Below are 27261 nucleotides of genomic sequence, written 5' to 3'. Positions count from 1 at the left end.
TACAGAGGGCAGACTGTACTTGTGTAGTGCTTGTATGCCTTCAAGTCATTTGTCACAACCCTAAGGGATTTTCCTGGCAAGATTTGTGGGACAGAGAGTTGATTTTACTTTTTTCTGAGACTGAGAGAAGGTGAATTGCCCAAGATCATGACCGAGTGGGCTTTTGAACCCTGAGCTCTTAGTGCCTTAGTCCAACACTCAAACCACTATGCCGTTCTAGCTGTCTCTTCTAGTGCTGCTTCAGATTTTATTTGACAGAAAACATGGCAGTGGACCTTCAAGCTCATCTGCATTCTTTATGGACTTCCCCCACCTGTCAACCTTATTTTGCTCTTCCATTTGGAGTCTTTAGAAGTACTCCTCTAAAGAAGTATCTAAACAAATTATCCCTGCTAATTGACTGTTGTATGCTTTAAAGTTTATCTACAGTTGCTTTAATTCCTCACAAAACAGCATGTATACATACTAGTGAAATCACACATGTGCTACTTTTGTGCAAGATGTAGCCCAAAAGAGCAAAAACCACCCTCCCATTCTAAAGGCATAGTCTTTGGAGCTGCACAGTCTGACTGAGAGAGACTCAGTAACACACTACCAGTTCTGTGATCTTCGGTACCCAAGGAATCTTCTGCCACGCTTTAGCTGGATCGTTTGAGAGAGCGAGGGGGAGGAGGGAGAAGAGAATTGATATCTTCAGCTCCTTTGTTTCTTTCCAGACCGGATCGCTTCCTAGGCTCAGGACTCTCCTCAGACCACCTCCCAACCCGATGCACTCCTTTTGCCACCTTGGGGGCATTTCTACAGGGGTTGTGGTCATAGATCACCAGCTTCAAACTGCTGAGGTGCGTGAGATTAGGGAACTCTCGGATGGCATTGCAATCCACATCAATCACTTCCAGAAAGGGCATGTGCAGAAGCACTGATGGGAAACTGGCCAACTGGTTCCCTGAAAGCCAAATGGTGCGCAATTCTTTCAAGTTCCGAAGCTGCCCAGGAAGGGAACGCAGGGCATTCGATCCAACATGCAGGGTCTTGAGGAGCTTCAGCTGACACACCACACTGGGGAAATGGTACAAGCGGTTAGACTCAATCCACAGTGTCTTGAGGTTCTGCAGTTGGCATAGCTCGGCAGGCAAGTCTCCCAGTTTGTTGTTTCCCAGATAAAGGATAGAGAGCTGCTTCAGGGTGCACACCACTGAGGGGAGTGTATGGAAATTGTTGAAATCCAGCGCCAGGATCTGGAGGTTCTGCAGCTGCTCCAGCTCAGGAGGCAGGTGATTCAGTTTGTTGTCACTGAGGTACAGCTTGACCAGCTCTCTGAAAGAGCAAACACACAAAGGAAACCGTCTCACTTGCCTGCCACTCAGATCCACCATCTTATCAATTGGCATCTCTTCAAGGTCCCCCAAGATGTACTTCTGGCAGCTGTCAGAAGGGAAAAAGGAAATGATGGCAGTGAAAGTATTGCCCATGCTCAAAACTTTTTCAAAGTCACATTGGCTGCTGCTGCTAGATGAATCAACCTTGCAGGTTGGGAAGGTTGCTTGTCCTTATCCTGTGTGGCATTCTGCTGGCATTTCCTCCTTTCTATTAAAATACATAGTCTACATAGCAACAATCGTGACTCTCAAGAGCCCTGAAATGTTTCTGATAAGTGAATGAGTGTCTGCTGATGAGAAATACTGGCATTGCTTCACAATAGCTTTCACATACCCGAAGGACTAAATGACCACAGCAAAGTTGTAAAATGGTACACTGCTTAATCAGGAATATTTTCTAAAATGCCTCCTGTGATTTATGCTATGGTCACGTTCTGGTAATTTTGAGTTCTGCTTTTTAAGGGGTTATCTACTTACTTGTCAAGTATGTTGCCATCTACTCTGTGTGTATGAGTCTTCAAGCCACCTGTAATTTACAGCAACACTATGAGTTTAATAGGGCTTTGTTAGGTGAGGCATACTCAAATGCACCAACGTGGCATAGTAGTTTGTGCGTTCAACTATGATTCTGGAAATCAGGGTTGAAATCCTGGGTCAGCCATGTAAACCCACTAGGTGACCTTGGGCAAAGCACACTCTCAGCCTGAGGATGGCAATGGCAACCTCCTCCCACTGAAGAAACTTGCCAAGAAAACCCCATAATAGGTTAATTTTAGGGTCACCATAAGTCAGAAAAAAATGTGAAGGCAGACAACAACAACAAGAACAACAAATAATCAAATGCTTATTTATTGCTATGGGCATGCACCAGATTCAGCCTTAACTCTTCAAGGTTATTTCTTGTACCTGTGAATTAAAATGTTTGCTAATTTGGAGAAAGTTCTTTTGGTGCTACAACTCCCACAATCCTCCAGAGAGGGTGGGCCCTGTAGTACAAAAAAGTTATTTGCCCAGTTCTGCAAAGTGTACTTTAAATGTGTATTTGAACCACATGCTTGGGGATCTCTCTCTTTGAATCAAGCTTTCTCTCTCTTGAAGTGAAATGGACTTTGGGGACCACAATCTAGATCATAATCACAGTATGGAGCGGGGAATGTAACCTTTTGTCTATATGCTATTTTCCTCCTGCAAATTCAGCTCTGGCAGGGTGAATTTTTTTTTCAGATCTAAAAACAACTAAGAAGAATTAACCACTCCACCCTGCATGGCAGGGGTTGGACTGGATGGCCCTTGCAGTCTCTTCCAACTCTGTGATTCTAGGGGTGTCTTTTGGAGTGGGATAAGCAGATTTTTAAATTATACACGGGAACCATCAAACACCACCAACTGGGGTTGGAGAGGAGAAACAAAGGAGACAGGAAGAAACTGAACATACAGTATGCTTCGCTCCTTGTGTATATTCCATATCAGTGGTAGTATTTCCAGGCCATTAGAATCATAGAATCATACCATCCAGTCCAACTCCCTGCCATGCAGGAACTCTCAGTCAAAGCATCCCCAATAGATGGCCATCCAGCTTCTGTTTAAAGACCTCCAGAGAAGGAGACTCCACTACACTCTGAGGGAGTTTGTTCCACTGTCGAACAGCCCTTAGTTCCTCCTAATGTTGAGGTGGAATCTCTTTTCCTGCAGTTTGCATCCATTGTTCCGTGTCCTGTTCTCTGGAGCAGCAGAAAACAAGCTTGCTGAAATAGTCCTATTATATGGAGAGAGCTCATTTATCAATCTGCCTTTGTTCAGTGTTGAAAGTTACCTGGGTTATTTATTTATTTATAGCCCACCTTTTCTTCCAAACTGGGATTCAGGGTCATTAATGATCATTTTTAAAAGATTAAAAAGTATTCATTTACGAATTTTTAAAAAAGGATTAAATAAGAATATTATTTGAAAAACATGCTTAAAACAGTTAAAAACCACTTAAAACATAACTAAAACATAATCTCCAGTACAAGATTAAAAACATAATAAAAACAGAGTAGATGATTAAAAATACAGATCCCTCTGCCTCATCAGATTTGTGCTGTCAAACCAATGGGGTTTTTCAATTTTTTACTATAATCCTTGAATGCCTTAAAGGCTTCTGTTTAGAGCTTCTATATGTTCACATATAATAAAATTTCATCCCAGCGTCATGTCTTCAATGCACAGCATAAATCTGCTCTCTTTCTACATTCTGTTTTCTACACCTTTCACCTTTTAGCCTTCTACTTACACATTTGGTCTACAGCTACATACTTTCGAAAACTCAATGCTCCCTCTGCCCAAGAATTCTGATTCAGAATGTGGATGGTGACATTGTCTGCTTTTGGGAGGGAGGTGAAAAAAAGCACACAAAAGCAGAGGATTTTAAAAAATATATAAAGTCAAGTGACATTTAATTTGGCACTGAACTGGTAAATTCAAATTCTATGGCACAGTAAACATGTTCTGCAACCAGAATTTGGTTGGTTCCCCCCCCCCATTTAAGGTATAGGTGTTTCATGGATGTAGAACTCTTCTATATTTCTTCAAATGTACCCCTTGTTAAAATAAAAAAATAAGGACTTGCCTAAATATATTTTTGGATTAGAGGCTGGCTCAGAGTTTAGGCATTAACCTATTTTATCAACATAGATCACTTTGACCTTAGGTTGCGGCACCTTGTGCTTCTGTTGCCAAAGCTAAAGGACACAGTCCTTTTAGTGACCTATCAAGGGGGTTGATGCAAGTGTAAATTTTAGGGGCCATTGTAAAAGAAAGTATCCATTACCTCCTTTGACAGTGCTCTTTCCTCAGGCTACCCTTTGGTAGATGGAAGACATCTGAGTGTAATGTATTGTCTGACCCCTCACCAGCCACTGGCGGGCTGAAGGACCACATCAAAAATATTATCTTGCATTGTTGTCCACTCAGTGGCGTCACTATGGTTAGAGTCACTTGGTGTGGTAATTCATAGTGTCACCCCCCATTAATCTCCTCCCATACCACACCATACAGAATCCTTAATAATGCTTTTTTGCACTAATGTTACTCATAAATCCTAATTCCCATACATTACTGAATGTCATGGCAATAGTTGTGACATAAACAACTATTAAAATTAAAATTACACCTTTAAATTACAATATCATACACACAGCCTACATTTATTTACATGTACCTTGTTTCATGTGGTTAAAGTGAACATTTGATAAGATGTGTTGGTTTTTTTTAAAGAAAACTGTAAAAGAATTTTAATTTTTTAAAACATTTTTTACAATTAAAAATGATTATATTTAAAAAATTAAAAATGTGGGGCCTTTTCTTTCTCTTACCACTAAACCTTGCCCACTCACACCATCTATTCAGCATTTTAAAGGGATGCAAGCAAATGCCACAGCCCATTTCTGCCAAAAGGGAGCAGTGGTGTCACCCTTGCTTAGAGTATCACTTGGTATGGCCTGAAACTCCCACATCCCCTAGTGATGCCCCTGGTTCCACCCCATAGACCTTGTAAGTACACTAGGGGATATTAATGCTAGACCTGTGTCAAATAGGAGCTGCATCGAAGTCTCCATTCAGCAAGCTCAATGATGTCAGGACAATGAGATGCCATCCCAGCATACAGGCTTTGGGGGACCTTAAGGAGCTGACCCAAGACATTTTTTCTGCTCGAGGGAAAAGTTAAAATAGCACAAGTCCTCTCCCCAAGAAGTCAGAGTGAAAGCTGAATCAACACTGACAACAACATCTATTGCTACATTTTAGGATAGCAAGATAGTTAAGGTGATGCAGGGCAGATTGTATAGCATCCATAACTATGTCCTCCAGCATCTCACTGCTGTCTCCCCAACATCTGAACCTGTGATAGCTGTCTCACTTTGCCTAAAGGGAGGGAATGGAGAAAAGAGGCCAGATGATAAAGACCACCCTGCTTCTCAGAAGATGATAAATTTCCTCTTTGCAGAATAAGATAAATTTTCTCCTTGCAGAGAAAGAGCCCTAATTCATATGGAAAAATACAAACTGCATCAGTGGGCTGACTGCTTTAACAATGTGTGTTGCTTGCCTCAGCTAGGATGAAAAATTGTCTTTGGATGGTTGAGCTAAAGGATAGCCAAAGCCATCAAGAGACCATTGTCTAAACACAGCCCAAATGAAGATGATCTATTTTGTTCAAAGGACTTGAATTAGAATGTAAATTTTGCACCATCCCTTCTTTGAGCAGAGAAAGAAATCAAAGGCATTCGAACCATAACTGATTTCTTTTCACTTGTGTTACTGACATTCCTCTTTTAATACAGAGAGCTCAAGGCATCCTACAGCAGTTCCTGCATCTGATTCGCCAAACAGTCCTGTGAGGTAGAAGAGGCTGAGACTTCTTGACAGGCTTGAGGTCATGCAGTGATTCTCAGGCTTAATGGGGATCTGAACCCAGGTCTCTCCATGCTGGCACTCTAACTGCTATCCCACACTTGCATGGGAAGATAAAATTATTTTCTGTGTCCCTTAACCTTTCAGTGGGAACTGTTACACCACTGTTATCTCCCAAAAGTAATTTATTGCAGGTAACTACATTAATTTAACTTGCTACTGCCAATCTCTGTATAGGATACAGCAATGATTTTCAAACAGTAGGGCAGGACCCGGGGAAGGGGGGGGGGTGCGTGAGACTTGGACACTCTGATTCTCTTCCTCCTCTTCCTCCTCTTCTTCCTTTTCTCAAACATTTTTTGTCCTGGAGGGGAAGAGAAAAGCAAGGAGGATGTTTGCAGTTGCTGCTTCTGCCTGAAGGAGGAATTCATTTGGGAATAGTGGAAATCTAAGGTAGACACATTGATTTAAATATAAATACTCCCATTTAGTGTGAAGCTCTTTAAGATAAGAACATTTAAAGAAACTATACTATTAGACGTCAGAGGTCAACTGACTGGAGAAGAAAGCAAAATGGTGGCTTGGGGACTGAACCAGTTACATGGTGCATCACTTGAGCTGTTACTCTGGCATGACCTGTATATATACAAGTACAAATCTACATGTAAGTTGCTATGGTCAGGGTAGAGAATTATGTGGCCCTCTAACAATTTGCTGGACTCCTGGGCTCAGCATTCCTCACCATTGCCTATGCTGGCAAGGGCTTTTGGGAGTTGCAGGCCAACAACATCTGCAAAATTCCCTCCCTTGTCAAGGCTTCAAGCAGCTTGACATAAGGAGGGCAGGGTGTGTTTGTCAATATTAAGGAGCCCTGGTAGCGCAGCGATTAAATACTGGTAATACAGCCACTCACAGCCACAAGGTTGTGAGTTCGATCCCAGGCAGGGCTCCAAAGTCCACTCAGCCTGGCATCCTTCCATAGGTTGCTAAAATGAGTACCCCACTTGTTGGGGACAATTAACTTACACATTGTAAACTGCTTATAGAGTGCTTAAATGCACTGATAAATGTATAGAAATGCACTTGCTATTGCTATTGCCATTAGAAGAATTTGAGTCAGAACCTCTTGTTGATTTACTCCAAATCATCCAGCAATCTAACATTAAATCCCAATCTGTCCTCTGCCCATCCAGCAGATTCCAGTGTTTACCCAAATCAGTGGTTGCTTCTATAGCACATTACAAATGTCCTGCCAAGTTACTGACCTCCAGGCATTGATTGACCTCATGAACAGCTGTCTGTGTCCCAGTGAAGTATATAAAAAAGGTGAGATCGTTAAGAATGATCAGCCTCATTTTCATTCCCAATCACCCAAAACCATGAAGGCTTTATTGGCTGCTCTGATTTATATTCCATTAATCACAGCTCTGGTAAGGTAAGAAGAATTTCAAATACTTTGCAGTGTTCTTAGCAATGTCAACTACTTTTCTGTATAAAAGAGCCTTGTTCATTATTTCAGAAGGTTATTTATAGAAGCTCTTGATGTTTGCATGATGCTGAAAGAGATTTCCTATTTGTTGTAGAAAAGGTATACCACCAGACTTTAAACTGTGGGCAAAATCCATCAAGAAAACTTTTCACATAAGTCATACTGAAGTGAATCGGATTTACATAAGACCATATTCATAAGTCCCATTAATTCCAGTTCATAGGATGTGCATTGATACTAGCTAAGAGTATTTGACAGTGTAGCCCAGTGCTGTCTATTCTGACTAGCAGCATTTTCTGGAAATCTCAGGCATCACTACCTGATTGTTTTAACTGGAGACAGTAGGATATCAGCCCTTTTATAACCAATGTATTCTGAGCACTTCCTCCTTTAGTCTGTATTGTCTGACTATTAGTTTTCTTGTCCAACTTTGAGACTCAAGGAAAAATGAAATATTGTCCGTATCTGCACTGCAGAAATACGTAATGTACTTTGATACCTCTTTAACTGCTATGGCTCAGTGCCATGAAATCCAGGGATATGTAGTTTTGTGAGATATTTATCCTTCACTGTCAAAGAGCTGTGGTGCCACTACAAACTACAGATCCCATAATTCTATAGCATTGAGCCATGGCAGTTAAAGTGGTATCAAATGACATTAATTCTGCAGTGCAGATGCAGCTAAAGTCTAGAAATCAGAAGCCAGTCTATAAAATAAAACTCCAAAGTAGGTTGCAATAAGTTAATGAAACAAGTTTTTAAGAGTCTTTTAAAACCAAAGAATAAAACGAGGCCTGTGTAATACAGTAAACTCCTTAATAAAATCTTCTTCTGATTAGGCTAATTCCATTAAAATATGGCAGCTTGATCTTATGGTCATTTTAAAAATATCAGACTGATTTTTGTTTTTCTTTGAAATATCAATAGGATAGTTCCTTTTACAGTCTGGAACAGTGAACACCAAGTGAAGTCAACACTGAGAGAGCTTCTGTATTTGTTGGGTCCTTCAATGAGACTCCTTCAACCCCAAAGTGTGGTGAGAATAGCTATGCAGGGAGTAAAACATCAGCTACTGTGTGGGGTTGTACTGAACTGAAAATACATAGCCTTGCTAGTCTAGAAAATCAGCATAGAAAGGGATCTAACAGCACCTTTGAGACTTGATAGTTGGTAGCACTAGCTTTCCTAGACTTGAGTCTACTTCCTCGGATGCATGTGGGGTTGAAGGAGGAAGTGGCACATGGTTGCAGTGGAAATGCATCTGAGTCAGGACTATCCAGCTGTCAACCCTTTCCTAAGTCCTCCTCTCTGCAATGAGTCATGGGCAGTTCCCAGATTATAATTCCTTCTGGACTGTTTGCCTTGTGCACTAGTCTGTAGTGATCAGAGACCACTAGCTTCCTGGATTGTGATTTTAAGAGTAGTATGTCTTAGGACTTGTGTAGGCCAGAAGAAGAAAATCCATAGGCCAACAGCATTCCCCACCTCAAAACTCTGGGCAAGTAATATGCAAAGCAGGAAAAATAGGGCAACCCCCGGGAATTGGTATCCCACTGTATCCAACACAAATATGTACTGATATTACTCACTTAGGATCCCTCTGGCTCGATTTAACTCTATCAGAAGAACACTTCGGGAAAGAGGAGAACTGGATCAGTTCTGGAGAGATCACCTGTCGGATGTTTTTGCTCAGAAGTACCAGCATTGCTTCCCTTCAGATATCTTTTTGTCTGCAGGATCTGCAAGAGAAAGACTTTATGATTACATGAATGTGAGTATGTACTTTCATAACAGAATGAGGCAAGTGGGGGGAGGGGGGGAAGAGTATACAGATTCCCACCCATCCCCAAAACATTTTTTTTAAAAAAATAATATTGCTGGGCGAGCACCTATAATTTTTATAATACTGCTAGTAGTCCTGAACTTACCAAAAGCAAAAGTAGACAAGATTTGTGCTGAAAATATTAACTTAACAAATTATTCCCTGGATGAAGTGGGGTTTAAAATGTACACTGCTTTTTACTTCCATGATGGTACTCATTAAAATAAGTAGAACTTTAAAACCCTTAAACTTCAAATTCCATAATTTCATCTGATGCTGCCATGGAATCCTAGGGCTATTTACTGTGTAATGTGAAAAGGCCTCAGGACTGGGGCATGAATCTTTCGATTCCTCTATGTCAGGGGTGCAGAATTGCTCCAGAGCCAAGATGACCAAACATCCTCCTTTTCCAGGGCATGTCCTACATTTGAATCTTCTGTCCAGGAGGAATTAAAAAAGAAATCCTCCATTCTGAGCATGACACAAAAGGCCACTGAATAACAACATGTTTGCTGTTTCCCTTTGAAAAATGTGTCTACTGTACTTGGCACTTTATCCTCACTGCAAATAGGGGGATAGGATAGATCTTTCTGACATTATTTTTCCCCCAGGATCAGCAGCAGATAACACTTGCCCCCAGAGCTCAGGCTGGGGAGAAAGACAGCAAATGTGTTAAGCAGTGCTAGAAATTTGGGGAACAAAGGAAAAATCATTTTTTTTTGGGGATGGACCCCCCCCCCCCCCCCCCGCATGGCTACATCCCTGGTCCCCAGCCAGCATAGTATCAAACATTTATGGCACAATAAATTTGCTTTTGAGATACCACAGTATTTTGTTGTTCTATCTACAGTAGCTTCAAAATGTGGTTTCTTCCCTTGCCAAGAGCATCACTTTCAACATAAATAACATAAATACAGTCACCTCTGTAATCTGAGACCTTTTGTATTGACTTTGGACAAGTCAATAAAACATATGAAACATACATTTCTAATTAAATAAATTACAAATATCAACCACACATGTGTAGTAAAACAAACGGATCATGTTTTTGGCACTTCAGATCACGTTACAATCTGCAGCAGATGCCAGAAATGTTTTCCCCCTAAAAATAGAATGTGAGACACAGCTCTTCTACTTCATATTGGCTGATATGGAGGTGGGAAGACTGATAAACCTTGGAAGTCAGACTTTATTGGTGTACCAGTTCTCTCATGGTACCTTCTGGATTCGAGATACAGTACTTACAAAATGACAGGACATCTGCACAATTCAGGCCCAGTTTGTTCAGCTTCAGTATTATGTCAGCTTAGTAAACATGACTTACTGAAACATATTTGTAGATGAATGTAATGGATCTCAAATATGGTTGCCAAGTGTGGATCATCCCTGAGATTCCCAGGGAAAACACAAGACCAAGGGACAGCTCCTGGTGATATTATGAGGCCAGGACTTGTTATACTGTACATTTATAGCAGAAATGTTGGTTGCTTACAGCTTTTCATTCAAACATACACGCAGATATATTTTTCTGATTGGAAATTGTACTGGAGGTTTGCATGTAGCTGTGTTTCTTGTCTGGACTGGGGCTGACCAGATTAAAAGTGAAGAATTTGAATCTTTGCCTGGAGGTGATCCAGAAAAACCAGGGTCTCCAGGCAGTGCCCTGAGATCTGACAACCCTAATATCATGTACAATATAACAATGACTAATGATGATAGGTGATGATAATTGTTATTATATCTGACTTTTCTCCTGACTCAAGGAGGCTAACAACAGGTTTAAAACAATACAAATTGTATGTATGACTAATGAATACTTCTGAATCCTGTAGGAACTAGAACTTGGATAGTTGTTTTTCAAAAATAACACAACTCAATTACTCCTTGCAGAGTTTAAAATTTATTAGTGCTTTTAGGTCAGAATCTTCTTTGTGACATATATTAGTTTGGAGATGGGAATTTTACAGCTCTCTAGCAGTTCATCTGCAGCTCCCAGCAGCCCTTGCTAGCATAGCCAATGGTGAGGGATGTTGGGAGTTGCAACCCAGCAAATTCTGGAGGGCCATACAATTCCCACCCCTGCACTAGCACAATGAGATTTTGTGCCAGCATCAGTACATTTTTTGAAAATGCACAAGGAGTATCATCCTTCTGTAAGTATGTTGGTGCAGCATAAGATCTTGGCCATAGTTTCTAACTCACTGTCTTTATTCATTGAATTATGCAGCTCATAGCTCATTAATTTTTCATTACCTGGGTGGGACCTCCATAGGATTGATAGGAAAAGAGCATAACACTTGAAATTCCGAAATCACAATTCCTAAAAATACCTCTCCCCATCTCACTACTGTTACAGTGGTTGTTCCTAGTACCCTCTGGCTCTTTCCCAAACACAGTTTCATATCAGTGGGCAACAACTGAACAGCTTTGTCAGCTGGCCAAGATGTACAAAATAGACAAGCAGTCTTTTCAAAACTGTAAACTAGAAATCCAGTGTGGTGTAGTGGTTACAGTGTTGATCAAGGACTTTGGAGATTGACATTGAAGCTCCCAGTGAGCCATGAAATTCACCGAGTGACCTTGGTCCAGTCACAGTCTCTCAGCTTGATCTACTAAGTAAAGGTGCTATGAAAATAGAGCAGGAAGGAGGAGATCAGGTACAACATCTTGGGATCATGGAAGGAAAGGTGGGATAGAACTGTAGCTAATCAGTCAATCAAATGACTAGTGTTGCTTCCCTCTTCCCTGTCTCTTAAATCACTAGAGCAATTTTTATCTTTGTTCATCCCTCCAAATCTGTTTTCCCAAAAGGGATAATCTCTTTGGTGCTTCCGTTTTGATGATCAGCAATACAACCTTTGGTGAAAGTTCATTCTGGAAAGGGCTAAGGTGTTGTTGTTGTTTATACAGCACCATCAGGGTCTTTACATCAGTGGTTTACAATTGTTAATCTGACAGCTTCCTGCCTCCAGATTGCAAATGGCCCACAAAGAAAAGGCAATGACAGTGGGAGAGGAGATTAAGCAGAAGCTGGCTGTTATTCTCTTCCTTAGAGGTCAAAGCAGTGACAGTTGGGATGGATCGAGAGCTATCCTAAAGCTGGATTCAATCCCTCTAAAACAAGGGTAGGGGACCAGAACTTGGAGAAGTTACTCTTTGGGTCATAACTTCTAAAATCTTCTAGCCAGATTCTGGGAACTGTTGACCAAAAAGTAACATTTTAAAGTTCTGTATTGGGGAGGTGGAGAGAAGGTCTTACTCTAGAAGGTATCTAGGGAGTGAAGGCCAACAGCATGGAGGGAGTCCCTTCACAGGAATGGGGGCTTAGGGTTGGCAGTGAGGGTGGGATTGGGGCCAGATATAGAAGCTTTTGTAAGTTGGTTGGAAAGTTTTGGTGGCTCTGGAGCTAAAGATTGCCTTCACCAGTTGGTAGGAAGCAAAGCTGTTTAGATTGTTTTGGCTGGGAGCTTTTCAAAGATACTGTATACTGCAGACTAATGAACTGGGTGGGGAATAAATATGGAACTGATGGGTTGTTTCTTCTCCTCTCTCCCACAGGCACAATATTATGGAGAGCTGAGCATTGGCACTCCACCTCAGAAATTCACAGTGGTGTTTGATACTGGCTCTGCTGATTTTTGGGTCCCTTCAGCTTATTGCATCAGTGAAGCCTGTGGTAAGAAACAGTTATACTAGTGGTTCTCAAACTGTTGGGTGGGACCCCACTAGGGAGATCCCTCTTCATTTTCCTTTTTTCAAATCTTTTCTGTCCTGGGGGTGGGGGGGGGGGGGGGGGGGGGGAAGAAAGGCAAGGAAGATGTTTGGAGCCTCTCCCTCAGGGAGGAGGAGAGCTATTTCCTTATACGTAAGATGTTAAAATAGTAATATACATGAATGTGTGAATGAGAATACCAAAGAAAATATTTTTATTCATATACTACATCAGTTGAGGCATGTAGATGTAAAGGGGGGCCATAAGGGTAAAAAAATGTAGATGTAAAGGGGGTTCATCAGGACAAAAAGCTTGAGAACCGCTGATGTTTCATTACTGAAGTAGACCCTTGACCCTGTCAAATTCTGTACTATAGGGCTTTGCAAGCACAAACTCGAAGAGCCAGGAGTGGTGGGTTTCTCTGTCCCTCTCTGGGCTCTTCCAGATGGGACAAATGTATCAAATGATTGCAATATTTCATTTCTGCAATTCTTGGTTCTGTTTTTAAAAACATGTATCCATACTACACAATTATATCATTTGGATACCAATTTAGCAGCCATGGCCATATCCTATGGAATTCTGAAATTTGTAGTTTGGTGAGGCACTTGGAATTCTCTACTGTAAGTCAGAGGATTGCACCAGAGCAAAAAATTCTTAGGAGATTCCATAGGATGGAACCGTGATAGTTAAATTGGTACCAAAATGCTATAATTATGCAATTTGAATAAATCCAAAATATCCAAACAACATTTCTGTTGTCCTGAGCATTTTTTCAGGGCAATTCTTAACACGAGCAGCAACATGTTATTCCCATCACTGAATGTTTATTTTAAAGTCAAAGACATATCAGAATAAAAAAGTATCTGTTTCTTCTTGTCCTTTTCATAATTTTTCTTAATTTTTAAAGGGTTCTTGTGCTGTGGTGGACCATTGAAATGTAATTTTTGCACAATGACTCTATAAGAAAAAATAAATTGAATGAGGAAAAAAAATGCCCTTTAAACCACAGGACCACCCAAGCAAACCACACCCTATTTTTTGAGGGGGAGGCTGCCAAAACCCCCACAAAACCCAGGATAATTAATCTCAGGTTTTCCCCCTGGGTTTTCCTGAAAAATTTGCACTGTTGGCTGTGTGAATAACAGATACGGATAGACCCAGGATAACACAGGATATAATTCTGCATATCTTCAATGTGTTGCAAATACATTTGCATCTTCGACTTCATCTTTATTCACAGTGCTGACATGTGAGCGCATCAGAACTCGTTGAGATGCACATAGATGTGATTCCAATAAAAATTAGTGTGAACAACAAATTGGGAATGTGTAAGATTATTTGCATAATTGTGTTGCAAAACAAAATGTATGGATAATCCATTCAGTTGCTTGAAATTGCGATCTGAACATTAGCTTTGCCCTTGGCCAGCCAAAGCCATTCTACTGCCAGAGGCATAAACAGCATCCTGTTTCTCTGAGCAGACTGGCACTTCAGGACTGGAGATGAAACAACACCCCTTATTTCACTTTAGGGCAGCAGAACAGGCCAGATGGCACAAAAATCTCTTCCCTCAGAGTATGTCAGTACTGCTCAGCACTCTCTGGTTTGCCACTCAGTGATGACCTGGACTATGCATTATTTAATTTCTTCATTTTGGTGAAGAAAAACGTAAAAGTTAATCTTAAATTGTGAAAAACCAGTAATGGGCTTTGCTTTTACAGGGTTGCATCAAAAATTCAAGTCATTTTTGTCCCAATCTTACGCACATGGAGGGCAGCCATTTTTTTTGCAATATGGCACTGGGAAACTCATGGGTGTTGTTGCCAAAGACAAAGTACAGGTAAGAAACCATGTAGGCTCAAACTTGCTGATATAGGCTGTATCTGCAGAGTTCTGATGCCATAACAAACTACCATTCCTAGAATTCCATAGCATTGAGCCATGACAGTTAAAGTGGTGTCAAACCAGATTGTTTCTGCATTGTGGGTGTAGCCATAGTTACAATTTTGAGCCCATTTCCAGCTTGATTGTGGGAGTCTCATTCCACTTCATTCTGAGAATGATCGGTTTGTGAGTGTAGCTGTTCATATGGTCTTGTTGTACCTCCCTTAAGGATTACCAAGGAAATATTTAGCAGGAAAACTTCAGACTGCTTCCTAGGCTTGGGTGGAAAGCACAAGATTTCCCAAGAGAATAGCTGTGGTTTCTGTGGTCTATGCTCTTGAAACTCTTTTTAGATTTTTCCCTATTTTAAAATATATAAATAATTTGCTTTTATAGTGCAGTAAATCTGCAGTTTTGACCTATTAACCTTTGAAAGTCACTATTCAGATGCCTTTACTGCATGGGGATGCTTTCAAAAGGTTTCTCTACAGTACTGCTTTCTTGTGGTACCACACACCACAGTGTTACCACCACAGTGTTACTTTTAAAAAATTATTTTTACTTTTTAAAGATAACAGTGTCATGATAGCCAATGTGGTGTAATGGTTTGAGCATGGGACTAGGATTCTGGAGATTAGTTAGATTCCCTGTTCAGCTGTGGAAACCCATTGGGTGACCTTGGGCAAGTCATATACTCTCAGCCCCAAAAAATACCATAAGGGTTGCCATGAAAGAACTTGAAGGCACACAACAGCAACAATAGTGTAATAGTGCCATGTAATCATGCTGTAATAGAGTTATGATGGTTAGTGAATATAGTATATTTGAACAGGACAAACTGAAACAACTGATTAGTATGACAAGCACTTTTATTTTTCACAAGATGGTTTGGTCTGTTTCCCTTCCCATGACACTTATCTCAGTGAGAAATTTGGCAGGGGTGATTGTGCTATAATAACATGGTGCCATAACAGGCTATATTTTAAACACACACACACACAGAGAGAGAGAGGGAGGGAGGGAGGGAGGGAGGGAGATTGAGAGAAACAAACCAGTCACAAAGTACAAGGAGGGGAAAATGGGTTGGTGATAATGGTATTAGTGCAGATGAAAAAGCAGTGCAAATCATCCTATTACAGCACACATGTAACATGGTTGTGATACACACGGTGCCAACAATCAGCTATCATTACAAGTACAGCTGAAGCAGTTTTTGAATGGTGCAACTTGGCATAACATACATGGTGTGATAAGGACCTCAGTGTGCTTTGTTGTGCAGTTGGTCACTGGAAGACAAACATGGAACTAACTGGGCAAGTTGGGTTGCTAAGTAAATCTAAATGTGGAAGGAAATTTCCCATGAATGTGTAGAGTGACCCAAACTGCTTTTCCCTTCAAGTATTCTGCATTTCATTAATTTCATATCAGTATATGTATGTGGTAATCAATAAGGTTCTGAAGTGTTTGTGAGAGCTTCCTGGAGTTATTTGGACTTTTCTTTTATGATAACTAAGGGCCCGAACAAACAGCTGAAAATAATGCTGCTTCAGGTCACTTTGGAGGTATGCTGTTTAAATGATGCATGTAATGGCTGGAAGCCACGCCAAAGCCACACTCCAGTCCTAAGGACTGGAGCGCAGCTTTAGTGCAGCTTCTGGCCTCTTAAGATGTGTGTGTCATTTAAACAGCAATACGATAAACATCATCACCATCATTATTATATTTATTTATATCCCACCCTTTCCCCAAAACTGGGACTCAGAGCAGCTTACAATATTAAAAAACAGTATAATTAAAAACACAAAATTGATCCATTAAAATAGAATTAAATGAATATAAATTTGAATTGCCCTGAAGTTAACTATAGTGTGTACACATTTCATATTTTTTTTTCTCTTTGACAAATCAATGAACAGATAAGTAACATTACCATTGATGACCAAGAGTTTGGAGAGTCTGTCTTTGAGCCGGGCATGACCTTTGCCCTTGCACACTTTGATGGGGTGCTGGGCTTGGGATATCCATCCTTGTCAGTGACAAATGCACGTCCAGTATTTGACAATATAATAAAGCAGCATTTGGTAGAGGAACCTGTCTTTTCCTTCTTCTTGAAGAGGTCAGTATTTTAAAGTGTAAATATGTGGGATGACAGCACAGGAAGATTTCTGGGGAAGTGGTCCCATATAAAAACTGAATGTGGCCATTGGTCTCTGCATACATACAGGGCGAGTCTCGCTTATCTGGAATTTGGAAATCTGAAATACTCCAAAAACCAAAACATTTTCATGGGTGGCTGAATTAGTGACACTTTTGGTTTCTGATGGTTCGATGTCCCCAAACTTTGTTTCATGCACAAAATTATTTAGAATATTGTATAAATTACCATCAAGCTATGTGTACAAAATGTATATGAAACATAACTGAATTTCATGCTTAGACATGGGTCAGTTTCCAAAATATCATTCTGTACATACAAATACAGGTATTCCAAAATCAATCAATTAATCAGCCCAAAATCCAAAACACTTCTGGTCCCAAGCATTTTATATAAGAGAGACTCAACTTGTACTTCGTTCTCTTTCAATTCAATAGAGAATCCAGCTCACATCCAAACAAAAGGATGAATACCTAAGAAGCTGCCTGACACTGAGCTATGCTATTGGTTTATGTAGCTCAGGATTGTTTTCGCCAGTGGTTCCCAACCTTGGGACCAGATGTTGTTATGCTACAACTCGCATAATCCCTAGAAATGGCCCTGTGAAGAGTGGTGATGGAATCTGTAGGCCAAAAAACATCTGGGAACTCAAGGTTGGAAGCCACTGATCTCTACTGGCTGGCAGTACCTATCTGGGGTTTCAGACAGAATCCATTCCCAGCTCTACTTGAAGATACAGGAGATTAAATCTTGGACTTTTTAGGATTAGAAACTGGATCTTCTTTATGACTGAACACTATATGTCACTCCTTCTCTGTAGAAAAGAGAAAAGAAGGGAAAATTTTCAAAGGTTTGTGGCAAGTGGGAAGTACCTACCAGACTTCCTCCATGGATGGTCCCCTGTTTGGGCTCCAAGTATGACTGGGTTAGTGATGGTTTAAATTTCACAGAATCATACATTCAACTCCACACTCTGTATACTTTCTGAGCTACTGGAGAGCTTATGACAAGTCAGGTATTGAATCGCTAACAATATCATGCCAGGCCCACATACTTATACACATGAAAGTGTTGAGGTTCTGGGCAAGGTGGCTGTGTCTCTGTCACCATTGTAATGAAGCCGTCCTTCCTACCATCTCCTCACCATTTCAAAGTAGTCTCAACTGGGGTTCTAGTACTGGGACAACTAGGATGCTGCCAATTTATTAGATCATGGGATAACAGGAGTGTCTATCCAATCTGGTATACTTTCTAATTAATTAATTTTTGGCTCAGTGACACAGCTTCCTTAACCATCTTAAGCAGGTATGGGCAATGTATGGCAGTTGAGATGTTTTGGATGTCAACTTCCCGAAGTCGTAGCTACTATGGCTAAAAGTAAGTAATTATCGGAATTAAGAGTCTACCAGGATAAGTTGATTTTAGACTTGATCACCCTGGTACCCAACCTAAATTTTATGCTAATCTGCCATAGGAGATTAGAATAAATCTAATCATCCCGAGGGTGGATAACAACAACAACAAGTCCATAGGTTCATGGGGATAGTTTCTCTCTTTTTAGGTTCAGGGGGATAGTTTCTCTTTTTTAAAGACTAGAACTTCTGAAGATCTCAGACAAACATAAATAGCTGACATGACAGAACTGAAACTATTAAATTTCATGTCACAGGTGAACTGGATCTTCTGCTTCTCACAAGTCAATGTATTTCATCTTTTTTTTTTTTAGAGGCGATGACATTGAGAATGGGGGTGAATTGATTTTGGGGGGCATAGACCATTCCCTCTTTACAGGCTCCATTCATTGGGTTCCTCTCACTGAGAAGAATTACTGGCAAATTCATATTAACAGGTAAGTTCATTTAAGATGAAACCTTGGAGAGGGAAAGTAGAAAAGAAAATATCTCCTGATCTCCAAATATGTCAGCCATTATTGATGTATAAATACTGTCTTCAGACACAAGAGTGAGGACTGGCCTTGATATGGCCTTGTGATGTGTAGGGGAGGGGGGAAGATGGATCAAGGCTCTGAGATGGAAACATTTTAAAGCAGCTTTCAATGGATTGGTTTTATATGGTTTTCATCATGCCATATTTATATTGGCCAGAACCCTATTGGGATATTATGGTAGTATAAATTGTGGTTCTACTTTCTCAGAAGCTGCATAAGAATGATCCCTTGTCCAGCCAATTGTTCTGCAAGCATACACACACATACATTATTCTGACATATACTTATCTGAAAGTAAATCCCTTTGGAGCCAGTGGGGGTTATTTATGAGTAAATGTGCCAAGGAAAGTGTGCAAAACAAGAACTGATACCTGTGTAGTGCAGAGGTCCATTTAACCTTTCCCAGGTTGAACATAAAGAAAACAAAAATAATGACCACAGAAAATTTACACAGATTCAGCCTAGACAATGAGGAAATAGAAATAGTAAAAAAAAAAAATTCATACCTGGGATCAAATATTGATCAGAACAGGGGTTGCAGTCAAGAAATCATTAAAAGACTAAGAATGTGTGTGTGTGTGTGGGGGGGGGGGTAGCTATGAGAGAACTAGAAAATATCCTAAAATGTAAAGACATACAACTGAGCACAAAAGTTAGAATCAGACAAGCCATTGTATTCCCCATTACCATGTATGGATGTGAGAGCTGGGCAGTTAAGAAAGTGGAAAGGAAGAGAATTAATTCATTTGAGATGTGGTGCTGGAGAAGAGTGCTGAGGTTACCATGGACAGCCAAGAAGGCAAAGAAATGGGCCCTAGAGCAGATCAAACCAGAAATCTCTCTGGAAGACAAGATGACTAGACTGAGGCTGTTGTACTTTGGCCACATCATGAGAAGGCATGACTCACTGGAATAAAACAATAATGCTAGGAAAGGTGGAGGGAAGCAGAAAGAGAGGAAAACCACATGCTAGATGAACAGGATCTATTAAGGAGGTCATGCGTATGAATTTGCAGGACCTGAGCAGAGCAGTCGAGTATAGAGAGTCTTGGAGATGTCTCATCTACAGGATCACCATGGGTCGAGATCGACTTGAGGGTGGATAACAACAACAACAAATCCACATTGGATGCTTTTTAAAAATGTGTTATTTATTCTTTTATTTACTTCCACAATCAGTATACTGTATTCCCCATGCAATTTGTTTCAAGAATATTAATCTTGACATCTGTACTTTTTGTTTTCTCTCTCTCTTCCACTGTCTCCTCCCATCCTTGGCCTTCTACAATAAACACAGTGTGAAAATCCAAGGACATATCACATCATGTCATTCTGGCTGTGAAGCCATTGTTGATTCGGGTACTTCTCTCATTACTGGCCCAATTGCACAAATTATAAGACTGCAAGAAAGTATTGGAGCCGTCCCGACTCGAACTGGAGAGGTAAACATAACTGCATGATGTTGGTGCACTGAGAAAAAACAAACAAGAGGTGTTGACTGGATATTGTCAATCTTTACTTATTTAAACATTTATGTCCCACCTTTTTGTCCCCTATGGCACTCAGTGCTGCTAACAACAACAAAACTGAAATAAAAAATAAATACAATTGAAACATAAAAAGATTTAAAATACAACCAACAACAGATCAATTAAAATAATAATAAAACATTCTCCTTTAGAAAACCCAGCCGAATTACAAAGGCCTGTTTGAAAAAGAGGCCAGCAACTGTGGCAGACCCAGAAACACTGTGGGGTGGTAGGAACAGCCTAGTCCCACCACCAGATGCTGGTTCATGAGGAAGGTATTAAAAATCATCCACACCAGCTGTCAAATGTACTAGATACACCACTGGTTTGAGCATTGGACTCAGTTGGTCTCATTGGAGACCAGGGTTTAAATACCCACTCAGGCACAGAAACCCACTGGGTAACCTTGGTCCTCTCATCCTCTGTACTATAGTACTATAGAATTTTGGGATTTGTAGTTTTGTGAGATATTTAGCTTGGTCTGCTCTTGTGTCACAACAAACTACAAATCCCAGGATTCTGTATCATTAAACCGTGGCAATTAAAATAGTGCCAAACTGCATTATTTCTGCAGAGCAGATGCAGCCCTGGTCTCCTGGAGTCCTAGAGGCCTTTCACAGTACACAAGTATAACTTGTGTTAACTTTAATTGCATCCCGTGTAATCCTTGGACTTGTAGTTCAGTGAGCACTAGAATTCTCTAGCTGAGAATGTGAAATACCCTTCCCTAAACTACAAATCTCAGGATTCCATAAAATGTTGCCATGACAAGGAATTGTAGCATTATAACTGTATAGAATGAAAGACTTCCAACACTCAAACTAGTACACCACACTTCCTTTTATATAAATATTGCTATTGTTGTGTGCCTTCAATTTGTTTTCCACTTATGGTGAGCCTAAGACAAACTTATCATGGTTTTTTTTTACAAGATTTGTTCAGAGGTGGTGTATATTTGCCATCCTCTGACATTGAGAGTGTGTGACTTGCCCAAGGTCAGCCAGTGGTTTTCCATGGCTGAGTGAGGATTTAAACCCTGGTCTCCAGAGTTGTAGTCCAGCACTCAAACCATTACAATACTCTGGCTGTCTTATGACTATTAGGTATTAATAAATATATAGGATTTATTATTCCATAAGACTTTGATCATATATCTTTCTTGTCTTCTATCTGGGCTATGGAATAATCTGGACCAACCCAGCTTCTTAGGTTTCTGTATATGTATCTGAGAGTTAGGTTGCTGCAAGAGCTCATAGTTTTGAATGGTGGTTTCATCTAGTAGCAACCTAGCTTTGAGAATGCTTAAACTGGGCTTTAATGTCCAGGATGTTGTTAATTATTTGTTAATTAATGTTGTTAATTATTAATTAATTATTTGACCAAGTAGATCTCATAATTCATAATTAAACACCTGTTTTTGAGTGCATATGGTTTTTGATTGGGGGACACTGCCCCCTTGTGACATATTATGGGGCTGTAACCCAACTGATCTGGATGTGCGTTCCATTGAAATATTTAAGACTGGGTTATTATTCAAACAATGTGTTCATTATATTCACATCTTGTCTTAGTCATAAGATCTTGGGTGGCATACAATAAAATAAATGTAAACATTTTAAAATTTTAAATTAAAACAATAAAAGATAAAAGCTTTAAACAACACAACAATTTAAAATTAATTAAAAGACTTCAAAATCCCTGTACCCATACTCATTGAGTAAAATCATTATGATAAAAAACATCATAAATAAATATTTGAACAAGTGTCAGGGCTGGATTAAATTTTGATCTGCACTGTCTTTTCCATGCTCAGCTATTTGAAGAAAAATAAAATAAACTTAAGCTTGCACCTATGAAATTTAACCACCCTCTATTCCATTATTTATTGGTTATCAACAGTGATATGTGATCCTTCATTTATACTGATTGGCTGTATTGATTGGCTTAAACTAAAACGTAATTTCTAGTGTGACTAGAACTGAAATAAAGTAATGTCTAGTGTCTCCACTAGATCCATAGATTTAAATGCTGCATGGTAAGCTGACACTTATAGAAATTCTACTAATTATCTAGTCTACTCTAGATGGGACAAGCAATTGGAGTTATACCTGTGTTTCCTGTTATCTATTGCCTGTTCAGTTTTGTATCAGCATCTCTAGACTCTGATAATCAGATAGATAGAGCAGCCATTTTCTTCCTTTGCATTTCCAGTTTGGTACAATGGGCTTTGCATTTGACCCTGTGCTACTCAGTAGGCTGGGGAAGGCCAAGACTGAGTCCTACTAGCAAAATATTGTATTGTTGCATTTGTTGTAGGATCCTTCACATGTACTGGACTACAGCTTCTATCAGCTCCAGATAGTGTCATTGATGGCCTGGGATAACAGGGGTTGTAGTTCAAAATATCTGAAAGATACCACGGACCCATTCACACTTCAAAATTATGGCATTATTGTTCCACTTTAAGTGCCGTGGTCCCATCCTATAGAATCCTGGGGCAGGTAATCTGGTGAGGCACTAGAGCTCCTTGGCTGAGAATTTAAATGCCCTAAATTGCAAACGGCAGGATTCCATTGGATGAAACCATGGCACTTAAAGTGGAATAATAGAGCTATAATTTCATAGTGTGAATGTACCCCAAATTGTTGGGACTCTTCTACAAGTTGTGGTATCTGTTCAGAGGCTTATAGGAGTGTGTGTAGTGTTACCTCACATGAAATCTATTACTGGCTGTTAGTGATAATGTTCAAAAATGGGCCAATAATTATCAGAGGCAATATGCCTCTGGTTACTAGAGATAGAAAGAGGACAAATAGGATTTCCATCACCATGATGCTCTGTTTGTGAGCTTTCTAGATATACAAGGCTAATATGGCATTTCACAGATGGATATAAATAGGAGAAAAAACAACAGACTTCAATTCAATTAATAAATGGATTTACATTACAGTTTCTTGTAGATTGCAGAAGATTATCCAGTCTTCCCCCAGTAACCTTTTCTATTGGAGAGCGAGATTTTACACTAACTGCGGAGCAATACATAATCAAGGTATGTATCTTTGTTCTCAGGGATTTATTTCATTTGCTGAACAACACAAAAGACACTAGTGCTATGTCAGATTTTCACACTTTGGAGTTTCAATACAGAAAATGTTTTTCATGGGTATGAAAAGCCCCCAAGAACCTCCCCTAATCCCGCTACCGGTTGCAGTCCTAATATGCTTCTTCTTCATGCTCCCCTTTTGTTCTTTGCTAAGTGATCTCAGCAACATGGGGATACTATAGCAAACACAATGAAATCAGAGCATTACAGTCACTCAGATTTGTACCCATGATGTTAGCCAAGACAAATGATGCCTTTCCATTTTCCCTTTTGTAGAAGGTGAAAAAAGACAGAACATGTTTCAGTTCTCCCAGCAACTATGTAGTGTTCCCTGTCTTCTTGCTCAGCATTGATAGTTTCATTGCCCACCAGCCCTTTTCAGCAACAATTCCACCCTTATTCTTTTCAACTGACATGATTATGAATGGCTAACTGTAGAATGATATGGATGAAAAAATACATTTAGAGGATTTTCTAAATGCAAATTTGCCAGCTTTGCCCTAGCTTTGAACATGGGCACAGGTAGTCAAGGACTAGAAGGAAGCACAGATGTGATGACAGATGGCCAGGATGTCAGGCATGGAATGAGAGAGAAGAGGATCAAGGATCCAGAGGCAGGAGACATTGTTGGAGGTCATGCTCAAGGTGAAATGGCTTAATGAGGAGCTGAATTATCTGCAAGAGACTGAAAGGCTGTTGACTTCATTCGAAACCATATCTACTACCTTACAAGACCCCATTGGAACTAAGGCACTTGGATGGATAGCATCCACATTGAGATGCATATCCATGCAGTGTGACTTCAGATTTCCTATGGGTTCTGATGTGCATTTGTATGTGCAACCCTATTGCTGTTCTAACCCATCAAATGAACCAAGTACAGCTGAACTGGGGGGGGGGTGGGGGATACAGTCCTTATAGCAGAGAGAACACATTGGGTGACATTCTGTTAGCAAAGTACACATATATATGTGCATCTTTTTGGCTAGGGCACAGGGGGTTCTTTCTGGGACTTTGGGCTCCACAAAAAAACTTTTCTTTGAGGTTTTGGATAGGTCACAAGCCCCTGCTGTTTACCAGCAGAGGGGAGGTTAAATGGGAGGAGCACACCAGATGATGGTAGAGGCAGTAGGGCTGAGCTCTGAAGGGAAGGAAAAGGAGGAGGGGTGCATTCCCTATGTGAATGCCCCCTTATTTCTTTCCTCTTCTGTGCAGAGGTCAGTTGCTTTTTTCTTGTCCGAATTGCATCCTTCCTCCTTCACCTCCTCACCTGTAAACAGCAGCAGCTAAGGCTGCTGCGGTGGGGAAAGGACATAGAATTGAATTCTAGCTTGAAGTAGGTGATCGGTCATTATCACATTTCCATACCACTGGCCTCCTTGGGAGAAGTTCCATACCTTTTAGAAAAAAGTATATGAAAATCTTTTTGAAAGGGTCAGGCATATTTGTTTGACAGAGGCCAAATTGCTCACACAACGTACATTTCTATTAGACCCAGCACTCATGGAAATACATCACTCAATGAAATGTGTTTTTCCCCCCTTTCTTTCTGTGACAGGAATCTAGCAGAGAAGATGATTTGTGTCTGAGTGGTTTTCAGGCTATGGACCTCGGCAGCCGCAGCAAGCCTCTGTGGATTCTGGGAGATGTATTTATGTCTACATTTTATTGTATCTTTGATCGTGGGAATGATAGAGTTGGGTTTGCAAAACCTGCTGCTCATACAACAAAGAAGTTTCAGAGGGTGTAAAAGCTCATTGATAGAAACTGGCATAACGTTAATAATCCTGTCCTGTATGCAGTTCATGAAAGTAATTCTAGATGGGTTGAGAGGGAAGAAAGTGAAGAACTCCTGTAGTGGATTCTCACTGGAAGGTCAGCTTTTGTAACAAATTCCCACTGGAGTGCCTTTATACATTAAGTATACATTTTTTATTCAGTCAATTAAATGAGTGTTCAGCAAGGACCATCACCATAAAACCCCTCAATGAAAGAGTTAAGCCAGGTGGTCTAATCTTATGAATGTCTACTGGAAAGTATATGTGTAAAGGACAACAGCCATAATTATAGTCCTACATTCCAAAGGTAAGGATGTTCTTCATTTGCTGCTGGACTGCAGCTCCCATCAGCCCCAACCACCATAGTCAGTGGTAAGGGGTGGTGGAAGATATAGTCTAGAAACCTCTGAAAACCACATTTTCCACCCCTTGGTGGGAATAATTGCCACTGAAGTCAATGGATCTACTGAGTTGATATGTTAGTCTCTTGATGGGATTTTTCTCTATGAATCGAAGGTTGTGTTAGGTCTGGTAGTGGAAGTGGAAGTGGACACTTAACCAGGATTTGCCTAGCTCTTCTCTACCTGTCTTGCTTGCTTTCTGTCAGGCGTGACACACTCTTTCAGACACTACATACACTTTAGAAGTAAGACAATGCTTATGGAAACCAATGTTGGTTGTTGTTGTGTGTCTTCAAGTTGTTTCCAACTTATGGTGATCCTACGGTTTTCTGGGACTGAGAGAGTATGATTCGCCCAAGGCCATTCAATGGATTTCCACAATCAAACCCTGATCTCCAAAGTCGTAGTCCAGTGTTCAAACTCCTATACCATGCTGGCTCACTCAATGTTCTGTATGGTACCTAAATTTTCTGGCAAACATGTGAAGGGAGCTTCCTTCAGTAGTGGGCCAAACCTGGTTTTAGAAACAGAATGACAAGATATGCATAATAATTAGGTGGGACTCCTGGTGTGTCTAAATTAGAACAACTCTTTGTGGTGCCTTGCAGATGGGTGGGGCACTCATGACTTTAATTCAATGCCCACATACAGAAGAATAATTCTCAGATTTATTTTTGAAGAAACCTACACAGGATTGCATCACCCCTAATTCTGAATACTGCACCACTCAAAAATGTATTTTGCAAAGGTGTTGTATGCTCAGAGCCATCATGACTCCAAATGATACTATAAAATTTGATTTTCTCATCTTATGTTTTTAGAACCAGTTCTGGATCCAAATGTGCAAGTGGATTAAACTTATTCAAGGAAATGATCTTTGGGACTGTCCTTTTTAACTTTTTTCAAGTTTGCTTTCTGTTGCTTGCCAGCCAGTGTGAAGTTTATTTCAATCCCAGTTACCAGTAAGAAGAGATGATTTTTGCTTCAGTTAGGCTTATTAAAAAAAAACCTTTCATTGGCACTGGTGGGTTTTTAAATTAAGATTGATTGGTGTATTCCAGGGGGTGATGGAGCGGAAAAGGGGGCCATGGGCTGGATGGAGAACCAGGAGAAAGAAGTTTCATAAGTGTGCCTGCTTCAATCACAATGTCACAATGGGGATTAAAATAATTGTTAACAGACCGTCAGGGCTAAATTCTGTTGTTAGTCCTAGCTAGAGAAGACCCATTGCGTCAGTGGATTTACCTATGTGTAGACTCACCATTCAGCACTTGAGTGAGTGGATCTATTCTAGTTGGGTCCAACCAACATGATGCCAGCCCCAGTTTCTTGAATGTGGTCAGCCTAACACACATTCTTCTCCCTATCTGCATCATATGTTTACTGGTTCAACTTGGACTGACACCTGCTCAGAAAAATTCTGTCAAGGTAGGTTTAAACATTTCTGAACTGTTTTACCAAAATAAAGGCATTCAGAACATTTGGTCGGCAAGGTCCTAGACTGCTGCCACATTGCAGAATTAATACAGTTTGACACTACTTCAACTGTCATGGTGCCATCCTACAGAATCCTGGGATATGTAGTTTGTTGTGGCACCAGAGCTCTCTGACGGAGAAGACTAAATACCTCACAAAACTACAAATCCTTTAATTCCATACCATGGAG

General features: G+C 40.3%; 2 protein-coding genes across 3 annotated transcripts; one reads left to right on the top strand and one right to left on the bottom strand.

Moving 5' to 3' along the window:
* Positions 1-533: 533 nt before the first annotated feature.
* LRRC10 (leucine rich repeat containing 10) lies at positions 534-1472 on the bottom strand. The gene has a single exon (XM_042470625.1). It carries the CDS (start codon positions 1470-1472, stop codon positions 639-641), a length of 834 nt encoding a protein of 277 aa, XP_042326559.1. The 3' UTR covers positions 534-638.
* A 5669-nt stretch (positions 1473-7141) lies between these two features.
* Positions 7142-26458, top strand: LOC121931278 (cathepsin E-B-like). 2 transcript variants are annotated; one of them, XM_042468839.1, is made up of 10 exons: positions 7142-7206; positions 8188-8296; positions 8854-9031; positions 12641-12758; positions 14519-14637; positions 16598-16797; positions 18563-18685; positions 20082-20226; positions 23264-23362; positions 24975-26458. In XM_042468839.1, the coding sequence occupies exons 3-10, from the start codon at positions 9026-9028 to the stop codon at positions 25164-25166; spliced, it is 1002 nt and encodes a 333-aa protein (XP_042324773.1). In that variant the 5' UTR covers positions 7142-7206; positions 8188-8296; positions 8854-9025; the 3' UTR covers positions 25167-26458. The 2 variants fall into 2 exon arrangements, with proteins under 2 accessions (XP_042324773.1, XP_042324772.1); XM_042468838.1 differs by lacking the exon at positions 8188-8296 and having other exon boundaries at positions 7148-7206.
* The last annotated feature ends 803 nt before the right edge of the window (positions 26459-27261 follow it).

This window comes from Sceloporus undulatus, chromosome 5, assembly GCF_019175285.1.
Source record: "Sceloporus undulatus isolate JIND9_A2432 ecotype Alabama chromosome 5, SceUnd_v1.1, whole genome shotgun sequence".
Taxonomy (NCBI): Eukaryota; Metazoa; Chordata; class Lepidosauria; order Squamata; family Phrynosomatidae; genus Sceloporus; species Sceloporus undulatus.
Note: the sequence above shows the minus strand (reverse complement) of the source record. Positions and strands in the feature narration are given on the sequence as shown.

Excerpts from the sequence above, each read along its gene's own strand:
- LRRC10 (XM_042470625.1), bottom strand. The coding sequence starts at position 1,472 with ATGGGCAATACTTTCACTGCCATCATTTCCTTTTTCCCTTCTGACAGC.
- LOC121931278 (XM_042468838.1), top strand. The coding sequence starts at position 7,151 with ATGAAGGCTTTATTGGCTGCTCTGATTTATATTCCATTAATCACAGCT. Across the intron at positions 7,207-8,853 it reads TTAATCACAGCTCTGGTAAG|GATCCCTCTGGCTCGATTTA; the intron begins GTAAGAAGAATT and ends TTACTCACTTAG. Across the intron at positions 23,363-24,974 it reads CGGAGCAATACATAATCAAG|GAATCTAGCAGAGAAGATGA; the intron begins GTATGTATCTTT and ends TTTCTGTGACAG.